Source organism: Nicotiana tabacum, chromosome 20 (genome assembly GCF_000715075.1).
Source record: "Nicotiana tabacum cultivar K326 chromosome 20, ASM71507v2, whole genome shotgun sequence".
Taxonomy (NCBI): Eukaryota; Viridiplantae; Streptophyta; class Magnoliopsida; order Solanales; family Solanaceae; genus Nicotiana; species Nicotiana tabacum.
The window spans coordinates 1,089,204-1,104,167 of NC_134099.1; the positions used below are offsets into that span (position 1 = coordinate 1,089,204).

The following is a 14,964-nucleotide window of genomic DNA, read 5'->3' on the forward strand; positions in this document are numbered from 1 at the left end:
AATCGACGTCCGTCAACTAAATTCTAGAAAAATTATCATGTATAGAAACACACAAAAAAAAACATAATCACTAATTCATGTTTTATGGCCCAAAATGCTAAAAAATGATGTTAGTCATGGTGAAGCATGTCGATATTAGTCACTAGGCATTTTCGATGGGCCCATCAAATTTCATGTCAATCTGAGTCCGTCAACTTTTTGAGCATCGGTAGGATCCGTGTAGCAACTCCTTTGGGAGGGTGCTACTTACGAAACAAATCTAATTTACTACTTACAACATTAAGAAGATATTAATTCAAAAAAAATATTTAGAATAATTTAGCAGCGAAAATATGCCCATGCGAAAAGGTTCAAAGTGCAATGTTTTTATTTTTGAAAATACACTTCATAATTATTTTTTGAATGAAATACAATATCAAAATGTTAACATAAGGTGATATAACCCTTCTTGAATAATCAACACATTAAAGCAACTTCCTAACAAAATTATATTTTTTTGTTCAACCTCACTGCATGTTCATATTATATATAAATTTCAAACTAGCGAGTAAAAAAATAAAATAAAAATAAATAAATTAAACTAGTCTTCTCCTTTGTACCTTTTTTTACAAGACGAAACAAATCTAATTTACTAATTACAATATTACATTAAACAAGTATGCAAAATTTATAATCTCCAAGCCATTTTCAAGAAAGAAAATAACAACAAATATTAGGTACGATCAGAATAAAAATCCTAAAATCACAAACCTAGGCTTTGATACCAAAACTTATCACAAAAGAGAGGAGCAACTTGAACTTCACCAAAAACGAATTTGCTGGTTGATTTAGTGAAAATTTATGATTGTTTTCATGAAGTTTTTAGGTGATAAGAAGGAGAGAGGGTAAGGGTTTTCTTTGTCTTGAAAGAATGAAATATAGAGAGGAGTTTATGGAAGAGCAAGTCAATCAAAGTTATCTTTAAGAACTTTGGATGAATATGAAATAAAAATAGCTGCCCAACTACTAAATATCTTTAGATAAATACAAAAGAGTGGCAGCCCAAAAACTTAATTATATAATGTATTTAATAACCATTAATCAAAATACTATTAAGTGTTGCACATAGCAATAGCAACACCATGAAACTTCTTTGTCAATATTAACACAACCTAAAGTAAGAAATTTTCATATATTGTCAATTTCACGTTTAGGAAGTGCGAAGTAAAATATCTCCTCGCTAGAAAGATGCTCAATCAAAAATGCAAATATTACTAAAAATTTGGGGTGTTACAATCCGTGCATAGTACTCCTATGACTCTGAAACGCCAACCAATGATGCTAGTCACAGTGAGTATTGTTCACAGGGCAGTATATGATAGTTCCACCAATTTTTAGGCCAACCGGGGTTTTCCACGAAAAAATGAACATAATCAATAACTCATGTTTTATATGGCCATGCATAGTATTTTTACGATTCCGAAACGGATATGAAAAGTAGTTACTTTCTTCGAGTTCAACTGACGAATTAGGAAATTTTTTATTTCGTACCTCACACAATTGACACTAGTTGTGTGAAACTCTTTTTTCTCACAATTATGTGGACCCAGAATTTTGTGGACCCAAAAGTGTAAAATATAGGTCCACAAATTTGTGAGATAAAAAAGGGGCATTTGCATCTGTACCCGTTTTTTGTGTCACGTTTTAACTTGTGCCCGCTTTGCAAAAAAAATTGCAAGCGTACCCGCTTTTTCGCATAACTTCAGCATACAGGGCTGAATTAGCAAAGACAATCACGGAAAACTTTAGCATTCTAGTAGCCGGGCCTAAAGTTCAGCTCTAAGCTGAAGTTTTTGTTTTTTAACTGGCCAACTTCAGCTCTAGAGCTTGAAGTTTTTATTTTTGTAACTGACGAACTTCAGCTCTAGAGCTGAAGTTTTTGTTTTTGTAACTGACGAACTTCAGCTCTAGAGCTGAAGTTTTTGTTTTTGTAACTGGCGAACTTCAGCTCTAGAGCTTGAAGTTTTTGTTTTGTAACTGACAAAGTTTTTATTTTTGTAACTGGCGAACTTCAGCTCTAGAGCTAAACTTCAGGCCCTGATATTCAGTTCGACTGAAATATTCTTAGCAACCAAGTCTAAAACAAAGATAACCATGACATAACACACACATATATATTAAAAGAACAGATGAAACTAGTGCATGGTAAAAGAAGTTTCTATTTGCACTGTCTGTTTCAAGCACAAGCAGTAATAGCATAAAAACAAGGGAAGAAGAAAGATCTCCTTTTAATACAAAACCAGTAAAATTTATAGGAAAAAAGGAAACTTGCTTGATTAAAGTATCTAAACATGCAACTGCTACTGATCAGAAAAACACCATGAAATCATGTTATCTTGAAAGAATATTTCAGTCGAACTGAATAACATCGATAGGGTCCATTTCTCTGGATGTGTCATTTAAAAAGAAGAAAGAAGAAAAGTTGGAGAAGAAAGGGGCTGAAGTTATTTAAAAAGTGAGTACAAGTTAAAAGTTTTTTAAAAAATGGGTATAGGTTAAATGGGGGCGACCAAATAGGGCGCCCGTGCAATTTTTACGATAAAAAAGGCCTCACACAACGTAAGGCACACCATAAAACTTCTAATGAATTAGGTGTATTATCACTTTTAGCCAGCACCAAAAATTATTTACATCTGGAAGCCGAAAAGTATATAAAACTTTTATAATTTTTATATATAACATACATAATATATATATACACAAAAATATACAAAATTTATACATTTTTTCGGCTATTATTTTTACAACTATACAATATCATTTTTCCAATTAATTAGTGTTCAAAAGATAGTTTTCTCTTTTTCAAATTCTTTTTCGCAAAGATAAGTTATACTAACACACGGGAACCCTTTTCAACTTTGTACAGTCAATCAACTTACATCATCAGATCAAGTCCGTTTCAAGCTAAGGATGAGCTAATCAGTAAATATGCACTAAACATGCAAACCAGATGGCTGTTGATGCTATTAGATGATGCATTTGCTTAAGAAGTCAATAATCTACTTAGAAAACATATCATCCCAAAATCCTGCTGAAGGAAACGAAGTCGTTAGCTGACATTAGACAAAAATAAGAAGGCAAAAGAGCTTCTCGCACATAAATTTTCAACACACAAGAAAATGTGTAAGTCTTGAGAAGAAGAAGAAAGAGATATGGAAGACCAAAAAATTAACAAGCACTCAAGAAACTTAATCAGCTAATTTGCCTAGACCAGTATTTACATGAAAATCAATTCACAGCAAAAAACCGCCAAAATTTACAAGAAAAGTTTATCGATTCTTCATGCCTTGAGTTGCGCATAGATTGATGTACGAACTGCATGATGAGGAGACAAACATTTTCCATTTACAAGAACTTGTTCCACAAAATCCACTCGTACTGATTTGAATTGGTATAGCTGTATTCAAAATTAATAACTTGTTGAGGATGAGAATTTGAACAAACTACTGTGAAAACACTAAAAGACAACTGGTTAGTACATGCGCCATAACATTATTCCAGCCTAAACCATCTTGTGCAATACCACTCACATGCCAAAAGTGGCAATCTTCTTTCCAGAATCCGTAAGAAACTAGTTCATTGTTGTTCAACTTCAAAAATTGCTAATTACATGGTTCACATTCCCTATATTTAAAGACAGCTTCTATAAAGATATTCATAAAGACAGAATGACGTTCCAATGGGTTCTCTCACTTGTTATTGGTGGAAATGTTGGCAATATTATACCCTAATTGGAGAAGGATCACTGTACTAGCTCAAAGAAAGACAACGAACTCAGTAATCCTTTCTTGCTTTCATTTTTTCTATCTACTTCTGGCAATTGGAAGAGGTGATTAGAATGTTATCCACTGCTGGCTCAGAATTTTTTGCTTTTAACTGTATCCTATGCTACAAATTTCCACGATCTAGCCATAGCAGCAGAGGGTGTGAACAGGGAGCAAGCGGGTCAGGTGTGTATTGAACTGGGTTTGGAATAGTGTGGATGCCTGGCTAGAGTTGAGTGGGTAGGTAGGAGATTTTGAATTCAACATGAACAGTAAACAAGAGTACCAAACCTACTAGAAAAAACAGATATGGCATTTTATCACCATATAACAAACATGGCAATTTTACCTGGGCCATGGTCAAGCCTACAAAATGAGTTTGCTTATTCTGCAGATAAAGTGAAATTCATGATAAATACAATGATTTTCGCAAGCTAGTACCATCTTTTAATGATTATAAAGGGGTGTCCGAAGGTGTTCACAGAAAGAAAGAAACAGAAAACACCATACAGGTTTTAAAGTGGAACAGACACCTGATTTTGGCACGTGCATTGTATATCAAACCAGCCGTGTGGAGTAAGGGGAGGTCGAGTTTCAAGCATTTCCTCTCTAGTATAAGTATAACCATTACCAAAATATATACCTGTTGGAATACATGCACATAGCCGCCACAGGTGGCTAAAAGTAAATTTCGGAGAAAAAGAGCTCAAGCTCTTCCTTTTTAGTTCCATTGAGAAAGTTCCTTTTATAAAAAGACACCACTCTGCTAGGGAAGATACAGCTAAAACCCACAGGATATGGCTTGCAGATGCGATTATGAATAAAACCAGATCGAACCATTAAACTGTCAATCGACAAAGCCAGAATATTGGCCGCAACGAAATGATGGCCAGGACCAAGATAGAGAAGAACTTCTGACATTTCCAAAATACATAGACTAAATTGCAACTACTGCATAATAACATAAATAATTACCTTTTCTCTCCAAGAAAAATCTACAAAACGGTAGAAAGGCTCCAATAAGGTGACCTGATCTCCTTCTTTAATCTGTCAATAGGAGTAAATTATACTTGAATTAACTGATAATATAAGGGAAGCTTGGGAAAAGGATCAAAGCAACCCAAAAGTGTCTAGTTACTTCCATAAGTTCAGGTAAAATAGAATAGTCATGGTTAGTTCTACATTCACCAATTCTCCCTCTCAAAAATTAACACATTATGGGCTCTACATGTTATATTTTGATTAATTTAATCTGTTTATTCCGAGTCAATGCAGGATAGAGGAGGCGATACATTCACAATCTTGAAGTACGAAGCACTTAATGAATGTATTTCACTTTATCGAATCTGGGGTCAGAATGAAGTGTGGATCAAAATCAGATCATGAATGATACATTCACTTTTTTACATTGATGCAAAGAACAAGCCTTATTAGGGCAAAAAAATTTTTCTTGAAGATATCTGAAGCAGCAAATGAAAAACTTAAATGGCGGTGCTCCAACGTTACAGTAATACTAATGGAGGCAGTCAATGAAATAGACTGTTCAGGCTTACGGTTAATCCAGCTATATAACATTTTCTTCTTCTATGTTAAGAAAGGCCAAGGTATTTCTGAAGTACGATACCTACACTTCAACTAATTCTTCTTCGAAGAAGGAAAAGTGAAATGAGAAAAAACTATATAAAATATCAGGCATATTGCTACTGCTGCTGTTAAGCACAAACAAGGACATGAAAATCAACCTCTTTTAGCTTATAGTTTTTTGGTGTACCCATGAGGTTCCCTTATATATAGATGATTGGGTGGCATTCAGAAAACCATGTCTTTTTGTAAGGAATTCTATTTTTTGGTATACTTCTTGTATACGGCCATCTTTTGCCTTTTGTTTTAATGACATTTATTACTTCATAAAAATAAAAAAGGGACATGAATATCAAAAAATGTTGGTTGCTTAACTTGCCTATGTTTCTTCAATTACGAAACAAGATCCCCGATCTCATGAATTGAGTAACACAAACAAAGAGCTGTATGAAAAGACATTAAACAACTCTAGAAGGATGACTTACAGCATCACTGCGAATACCATACACCGAAATTACATAAAACGTGTGATTTGAATCAGATAGCACGTAGTACCTGGCGGAATACAAGTACAAGTTCAAATATCAGTTTAAAATGCCATCATTTGCAAAGGGAACAAAAAATGAGCAAAGAGATAAAATGATGAACTACTCTAGGTACGTAGAAATCAAGGTAACTTACAATGGAGCTAAACTCTCATTCTTAGCGAAGAACAGAACTTTTCCAATGATTGCATATCCTTTATTAAGACCTTCAGATAGGAGATCCATGGTTGCTCTTTTGTATGAAGGGCTCACTGCAAGAAGTTCCTCTGTTAAGACCTCCATCCATAATGAGGATGATCAACTATCGAACTCTTCTGTTAACTAAGAAGATGAATAAAAATCCTTACAATCAACTGTAGCAAGTGATGATGATAGGGAAGAAAGCCGCTTAGCCTTACTCTGACCCTGAGAGAGAGGACCAAATCATTCGACATTCTTCAAACATCATGCATGATAGATGTTCTATACACCCAATTGAAGTGTTTGACACAAATAGATTCAGAATTGTACACTTGTTTTTTCCTCTTGTAAGAGTAATACCTTAACGGCTCTACAGTAGCTCGAAAACATGCAAGAGATGAAGAAGAAACAACTAATTTTGGACGAATACCTGCCAGTACAATCAGTAAAAATGGAGACTCACTCAACCCATTAATGGGTAAACTGGATATCAGTAGGTCAACGGTAAGAAAGATAAGGCCAATTCTCGGTTGATTTTACTTAGCAACTTGTAGTACCCTGAATGCTTAAACCTCGTCTCGACACTAGCATATCATCAAGCCTTATGCCTTCTCTAACTGTTATTTGTTAGTAAGTTTCCCCTTTTCCTGAACTGCTTTCACCTAATCATCTAACTTAAAGAGACAAAATAATTTGAACTGGAGAAAATTTTCACTGAATTTGGTGCAACCCTATTAAGGTTTCTATATTGACCTCTGTAGCATAGTGAACCCAACACTGACACTAGATTAAGATACCCACTGCCAACTTCCCTTTCAAACAACTCTTGCTCCTGCATAACCTCAGCTGCCTATAATCTGTTTCCTAGCATCAACTAGTTTCCCAGTTCTCCCAAGCATTTAACGAATCCACAGTAATGTTTTAAAAGAAGGGCAACCTTTTGGAGCCTTCTTGTCATACAAATTTCAAATGACATATGTGTCTCCCCTTGCTACCATTAGCCAGAATCTTTTGTTAGACGTCGAGTGGAAGTCAGAAGCATCTAAAGACTGCCATATCAAACATTTTATTGCCTCAGAAAAGGGACGTTTTCGTAATAAGCAAGTCAGGTGTCATAAGCTGCAAAAAGCCTCACCCATGTGTTCCATATCGAGAACATATGATATGTCTAAATGCATAAATTTATCAAATTCCCTTCTATATCAAACTCCACACGTCACAGGTCAGACAAGAAAAATCAGATGAGGAACTACGACTCTGACACATTTTATGCCTGGAACCATGCATTTCTGAATCAAAATAATGAAGAATTTCGTTAAGACTCCACTCTAATTCTGCCAGCCCTGATTTCCTAAATGCTAGCCAAAATAAGAACAAAAGATCACTTGCAAATGCTTTAAGTAATCTAGAACCAAAATAATCTTACCCGAAGCAAATAGTCTAATTTATCAAGGAGCAGAACCATCATTCTTGCATCCTCCATAGCATTAAGACCAGGATCCATTAATGCAGCAGCTTCAAATCCAGTAAGGGCCCTCTCGTAATTCTCCAGATATTTGTTCACCTTTAAGAATCAAATCAGATCCATCCAAGCATTTATTGTAAAAAATATGGAGAGGAAAATGAAAACATCATTTAATACATCATTATGTATGCAGACTTTAGATATAAGAAAGAAAAAAGGTAAATTTCTTTAGATAGGCTCCATATCTTGCATACAATGCTCAAGCCAAAAGAAGAAGAAGATAGGATGAGAATACGCACAGGAAAAGCTTTGTATAGGTGGTAGATCTTAACAAATCATTTTCTAACCACAAAGAGAAGAAGAAAAAACACGAAGAGAGAGTTGATAGCTACCAATTCAGTAGGAAAACAGACTAGTTCAACGTTTGACAATTTTATTTATTTATTATTATTACCAAAGTGAGCATTTGAAGCTGCAGACTTATGCTCTCTGATGGATTATCTTGAAACTACATCAATTACGCACCCATTGATATCTGCATACATTGAGAAAATCATTTAAAGAGATTTTCAAAAATATTCTCACCTTAAAATGCCGACATGATTCCTACAGTGAAAAAGGTGATGGATTTTCAAGAAGGAAAAAAAAAGAAGGGATTAATGAGGTAAAAAACACATTCGTTTTTGCTCATGAGATAACTTTTACTATTCTTCAATCCAAAGCTCTAGTGTGTCCTGTAAATCGACAATTCTCTTTGCTCATGAAGTTCCCAGCATCAACCAACTTCTGTCTTTATTGTAAAGTTTCCCACACACTTCTCCCAAATCGGCATTTCATTCCTTGGATTTTGAGAGATCAATATATACCCTTTCTTTTCTTTCTATTTTTCTCCTTTTCTCCTAACCAGTTCAGTATACATTCTACTCATTAATCTCAAATGCAAATAGAACCATGGTCATAGAGAGGCATTGATGCAGCCATTAGAATGAATCAAGGGGGTACTTCTGATAGGTGGAAGAAGCAGAATTAAAAATGAAGAAAAATCTAGAAAAGAGATATATGAAATTATATCCCTTATTTTCTGCAGACTGAAGCTGACCAAGTGATACAGGTTTCTCAACTTGTACAATCTCGACAAGGGACAGTTTCCCCATCTAATTTTCTTATTCTTTAGTTTTCCTTTTCTTGGTGAACCAATTATAGTAATGATAATAACAATATAATTATAAACATGAGGCAATCAGTGGCAACCACAACCAAACTTCTAACAGAAAACAAGTGAGTCAAGAAAGGCCATTTTTGCTATAATGTTTCTGAGATGTTCTCAAAGAATCTCATACTAAGTTTTTTTGATAAGGTAATAATTTCATTAAAAGAAGGGGAGAACCCCGTATACAAGCTGTATGCCAAAAAGGGAGAATCTACACCAAGATATGGTTCTCAACGAAGGAAACTAATTCATCTAATAGAAAAAGGCAACTCATACGTACACCAAAAAGAAACTAGAGACAAAAGACTATTTTGCAACTTTATGAAGTCTAACTGAACTCCTCCAAAAGCTCTCATACTAAGTTATTATATCACAGAATAAATCAGTAAGGGAGGATTGGTTATAAGCCTTACAGTGGCACAGTTGTAATACAGATCAGGGTTTGACTTCATTTTTTCATCTCTTTCCTGAAAAGGGTCCCAGAATTAGAAGAGGTTTCAAGTTTATAAAGAAAACATGGAACATAACAGGCTTGGAAGAATCAACACACTGCTGATAAATCTGAAGGTCATGAGAAAGATGATAAGAGGGAAGGTGCCGACTCCAAGAGACGCATTTTAAGAGAAGCTTTATACAGAAGTCAAATTGAAAAATGCATACTTACAGCATTCTGGTATGCTTTTAATGACTGTATAAGCTTATTGTGATCCCATGCTCCAGTCACAAAAAAAGAAGTGAGAAATGCATTTCCTAGGTTATCTGTCAAAAAAGATGGAAGCAATACAAGTCAAAAAAGAAAAGGAAGACGAAAACTCATTGAAGAAATTTGAATTTCGATGCATAAAGTGTGGGTTATGGTTCATCTATCAGGAGATAGATGAATATGAGTATAGCAGAACTTTAGCAGCACAGGATACTGAAGTAACCGTAGGTGAAAAGTGAAGCTTAGCATGCACTGAATTACAAGTATTAAATTTATTTAGTTGCCATGTCTTGATCATTGAGTGCTTACAGAAATTATCTTTTACTTCTAAATTAAAGCATGCTTTAGATAAAGACAAACATTGACTCAATTTCATTGACAACCACTAGGTAAAAGGATAATAAAGAAGCAAATAGTACAGATACTAAATTTATTTAGTTGCTATGCCTTGATCATTGAGTGCTTACAGAAATTATCTTTTACTTCTAAATTAAAGCATGCTTTAGATAAAGACAAACATCGACTCAATTTCATTGACCAGCACTAGGTAAAAGGATAATAACGAAGCAAATAGTGATTAAGTAAAGAATGTTCAAAACAACATATCAAGGGATGTCAGAGCTAAGTAATTGAGGAAGTGTCTCCTTTAACTAGAATCCATCTGCAGTCTTACACCAAGAATATCCATCCTTGACATCCAAAGTGATCGCTTCCCTGGCATGTTTAATACTTTCATCAACAACTTCTTCTGGATTTTCAGCATCTGCAAAGTAAACATAAAATCAGATGAGCAGAGTAGGATAAGCCTCTCAGGAAAAAGAATGTCAGGAGAGATGTGAACTTTTCTTCATAAGCGAATAATTTAAATATAGAAAAGAAAACTTAAATATACATTCTTCAAAATTAAGATAATACTCTAAAAGGTAGGAATCACGAAGTAGACTGTTACTTGTACTAGAACGCAATAGTTTGTACACAGTGTATCTGACCAATCCATGTTGCCACGAACACATCAGTAAGCATTTTTGTCTTGAATAAGATGCATTGGAAAGGACAACATAAGTTTCCAATGGCTGTAAATCATCAGTACAGCTACTTGTCTAAAGGGGAAAATAAAGGAGTGAACTAATAGTTAAAAACAGGCATAGTTTCCATATAGTTTCCTTCCCTTTCACAACAGGGAAACAATTGTTTGGTGAGTTTTAAATAATCAAATAACATTTGAAATTAGAGAAAATGATTACACTGTAATAAAAGGGGAAACCTTGTTTGTGATCATTCTTTCAGACATCCCTCAATTAAATGAAGAGGCACTTGATTTCACTATACTGTAACAGCCATTCAAGAACATCAAGGATACAAGGAAGAACGCACAGGGTTTTATATAATAAGCTATATTGAAAATAAGATCTCCCAGTCATCAAAGTTTTTCTAGATTCAACATTTCAACCAGCTCCATTATAGCATTCTGCAAAGTAATGTCTTTACTGACCAGTATATTGAATAAACTGGAAAATTCTGTTTAGGTTTTCCATTATCCAGCCACTTATAAAACCACAAACTGATATTTCTGACATCACCTACTCTCAATTTGACTCTGTCAACGAACTAATTTTACAAGTTTCCATTTGCCTCCATAAAACAACCTCAAAAAGTGCAAATAGAGGACTCAAATTTAAGGCTTGGAGGACATCGTCATTATCTTGGATGCCTCATTTCTATAGTCATCAGGTGAGTGATATTTGTGGGTTTCCCGGCGAATTACACTAGTCTGACAATACTAGCTTGAGTTTCTACTTAAGAGTTTAATTTTCCTAGTACAAAGACTTGTCACCATCTTTGGAAAGGGAGAATTCTAGTCTACCATTTATTCAAGGCTAAATAATGCAATGTAGGTCATTCAGTTTAATGTTTTTCATGGTTGTACTCGACTTCATTAGATTGGATCACTCAGTAAAAGAAAGCCTTAATATGGTTACATTTCCTCCTATCTACTATTCAGTATTAGCATATATATGTACGTATGATGCTCATTAAGCACAAAAAAAGAACATAGCATATATCAATATTCACCTTGAGCCAGTTTTCTTTCGAGCATTGATAGTTGACATAGAATATTCTTATTTAGACCCTGAAAACATAACAAATTGAAGATATCTATCAAAAACTGTAGACCTTTTATAAAAGACTTTACTATTGAAATCATTATAACCAAAGCAATAGCAGCATAAATGACCTTGCTAAGGGCAAATGTAAAGCAATTTTTTGCTGCATTTAAATCTCCTTTCTTCCAAATGCAGTTACCTAGGCACAGCCAAGCATCAACAAGAGACGGATTCAACTTAACCTAAAAGGCAACAAATCAAAAACACCTCAAATAAGAATGCTACAAGCTATCTGGCAAAGTATATACTATATATTTCAAGTTTTTAATAGCCAAAAAATCCCCAAGGCCAATGGCACATGGTTTGAAACTCGGTAAATAATGAATTCACCCCTCTACCCATATCAGGCTTTTGTATGTGGCAGGGTTCGAACATGTGACGTGCGCACGTCTAACCCACACCGCATCACAAGTCGCACTGTTACCGCAAAACCAAAAACCTAGGAGCCTAAATGGCAGAGCATATTAGGGCATCAAATTAACATTCTAAATTTATCTTATTTACTTACTGCTTTGGACAAATGATCCTCTGCTTCTTTCTTATATACAGGAACTACATCAAGTACTTTGCCTCTTAAATACTCATAAGTTGCACGTTGAAGTGGCAATTTCCTCTTTTCTGCACAAATTTAACCACAAATCACAATAAGTTCAACGCATTTGCTAATAATTCGCCAAAAAGTAGCTCAAACAATACAATTATCCAGTTAGTTAGTTACCTATAGGGATAGTATCGAGGATTTGAAGTGCGAGATCAGATTGGATTTGCAATTTGGAGACTCTCTCCTCCGGACTTAAGGGGAAATAGTTGTCGCGAAAGCTGTAAAGCTCATCGGCAGCTGCAGTTGCCTCGGCGAATAAATCCTCTCCGGCGACTTTTCCGGTCGAAATGCTCATCTCCGGCGATTCTGCTCGACGAAAAAGGAAGCGAAAGTTGGACTACCGAAAGCTAGGTGTATTGATTTATCTCATCAGTATATTTTTACACTTAATTTTGTTTAGTTAATACTCATTTAGTTACCAAATGAGTAAAACGTTTTGAATTTTTTTTTTGGGTCAAAAAATTAAGTTACCAAATTAGATTTATTATAAATAATTATATATAAAAGTCCTTTTATCTGGTAGTAATTTAAAACAATACTCTCATAGATGATATAATCTTTAAAATAAATAATAAAACAAGAACGGATAATTCTAAATATTTAGCCGCATTAGGAGTAGATTAAATTTAAATTTGGGCTAGAAAATTTATCCGGACACGTACTTCGTAAAATGGTTCATGCATATTTATTGCCAGGAGCAACACGATCAAGTGGTAAGAATTAACGCTTCATTTCTATTTCTATGCTCGATGATCATAGAAGCTCCTTTACCATTTTGTATAAATAGACTATTCTATTTGTACAAATATGAAATAGCCATAATGGATGCGTTAAATGGACGTCAAGTAGTTGATATTATCCATTCTGGGCCAAAACTTTTTGTTCCCGAGGGCAAAACTATCAAATTTGATCAATCATTAACGAGTAATTTAATGCAGCTGGATTTGATAAGGAGATATAGGAATAATACGTCAAGATCCATTCTGCAAGGAAATAGTACATGAGAATCGAATAACACATGATTCAAACGGTATTCGAAGTAGAAGAATTTGAAATAATAACAAAATTTGGTTCTGTAAATCTGATTAGGTGATCATTAAAAGATCTAATGAGTTGAAGATTAGTTGTTAATGGGTTGTTTGAGTGAGTGCATATTTACATACATATATAGAGGCCTTCTACATGTAATTGCTTTGGAAATTGAGAAATAAGTTTTAAGTTTGTATCATTGTATGTTTGATTAGCAGTAATTTTAATTATAGAAAATTAATTATGCTTGAAAGAAGCAAAACCAAGCTGAATCCAGGTAACAGTTGCATTCAACATAAAAATAGCATTACTCAAAATTTATCTAGTAAAGAAAACTTATGTACTATATTCACTTTAAAATTCTGAGTTCTTTGGTTCTAACACTAAACACTACAATGCAAATTTCATAAGTACCGTTGTAATACTTACTAAAGGAATAAACAACTCCATCAATATGAATTCATTTTCGCAATACAACAACAACAACCAAGTATAATCCCACTTAGTGGGGTCTGGATAGGGTAGTGTGTACGCAGACCTTACCCCTACCCTGAGGTAGAGAGACTGTTTCCAAATAGACCCCCGACATCCTTCCCTCCAAGAACTTCCCACCTTGCTCTTGGGGAGACTCGAACTCACAACCTCTCGGTTGGAAGTGGGAGTTGCTTACCATCAGAGCAACCCCTCTTGTCTCAAAAAGAAGTCTCAATCAAGAATAAAAAAAAGTGAATCCAAAGTGCAGAAGCGGAGAAAAGATGTTGACTACTCAAGACATAATTGAAAGTTCTTGGAGGGAAGGATGCCGGGGGTTTCTATTTTGGAAACAGTCTCTCTACCCTAGGGTAGGGGTAAGGTCTGCGTACACACTACCCTCCCCAGACCCCACTAAATGAGATTATACTGGTTGTTGTTGTTGTAATAATGGTTCAATATAGAGTATGCTTTTGATCTCTCTCCATGATTTACATGATATTCCTAGAGTGAAAACAAGACTTTATGCTTATTTCTATTTGGGTCGAAACCCTATGAATAATAGCAAGTACGAATGTTTTAATTATCTTGATCACTAACACTTGATGAGGAGGTGTGAGCGACTGGCTGTAGTGGGCACGCGAAGAGGTAGAGGGCGACCTAAGAAGTATTGGGGAGAGGTGATCAGACAGGACATGGCGCGACTTAGGATTACTGAGGACATGACCCTTGACAGAGAATTACGGAGGTCGAGCATTAAGGTTGTAGGTTATAGGAAAGTTGTGAATATTTCTACAACACAATAGAGTGAGAGTAGCTAGTTAGGAGTTAGACTAAGAATGTCATTGGTCGTCTATTGATGCAGGGCTTTACCTGCTAGTTTTACTATACCAGCCATTTATTTCGTATTTCGTATTCTGTATTTCATATCTCTTATATTGTTGTTATTGTATTATGCATTTTTATGGTACTAATATATCGGCTCCTGTTGCTTTTTTTGAGCCGAGGGTCTCCTGGAAACAGCTTCTCTACCCTTCGGGGTAGGGGTAAGGTCTGCGTACATATTACCCTCCCCAGACCCCACTTGTGGGATTATACTGGGTCGTTGTTGTTGTTGTTGTTGTTGTTGATATAATATCCTAAAGTTCTAATGAAAATAAAAAAAATTGTTTTCCCCATTTTTCACTAATTTCCCAAAGAAACGCTAACGT

General features: G+C 34.9%; 1 protein-coding gene across 2 annotated transcripts; it reads right to left on the reverse strand.

Moving 5' to 3' along the window:
* Positions 1-3,071: 3,071 nt before the first annotated feature.
* LOC107771399 (uncharacterized) lies at positions 3,072-12,639 on the reverse strand. 2 transcript variants are annotated; one of them, XM_016590754.2, is made up of 13 exons: positions 12,371-12,638; positions 12,161-12,270; positions 11,724-11,834; positions 11,561-11,618; positions 10,161-10,250; positions 9,449-9,543; positions 9,198-9,251; positions 7,536-7,673; positions 6,277-6,334; positions 6,066-6,180; positions 5,870-5,939; positions 4,779-4,850; positions 3,072-3,436 (listed from the first exon to the last, which is right to left on the reverse strand). In XM_016590754.2, the coding sequence occupies exons 1-13, from the start codon at positions 12,546-12,548 to the stop codon at positions 3,320-3,322; spliced, it is 1,266 nt and encodes a 421-aa protein (XP_016446240.1). In that variant the 5' UTR covers positions 12,549-12,638; the 3' UTR covers positions 3,072-3,319. The 2 variants fall into 2 exon arrangements, with proteins under 2 accessions (XP_016446240.1, XP_075096944.1); XM_075240843.1 differs by lacking the exon at positions 3,072-3,436 and adding an exon at positions 3,443-4,191 and having other exon boundaries at positions 12,371-12,639.
* Between the last annotated feature and the right edge of the window lie 2,325 nt (positions 12,640-14,964).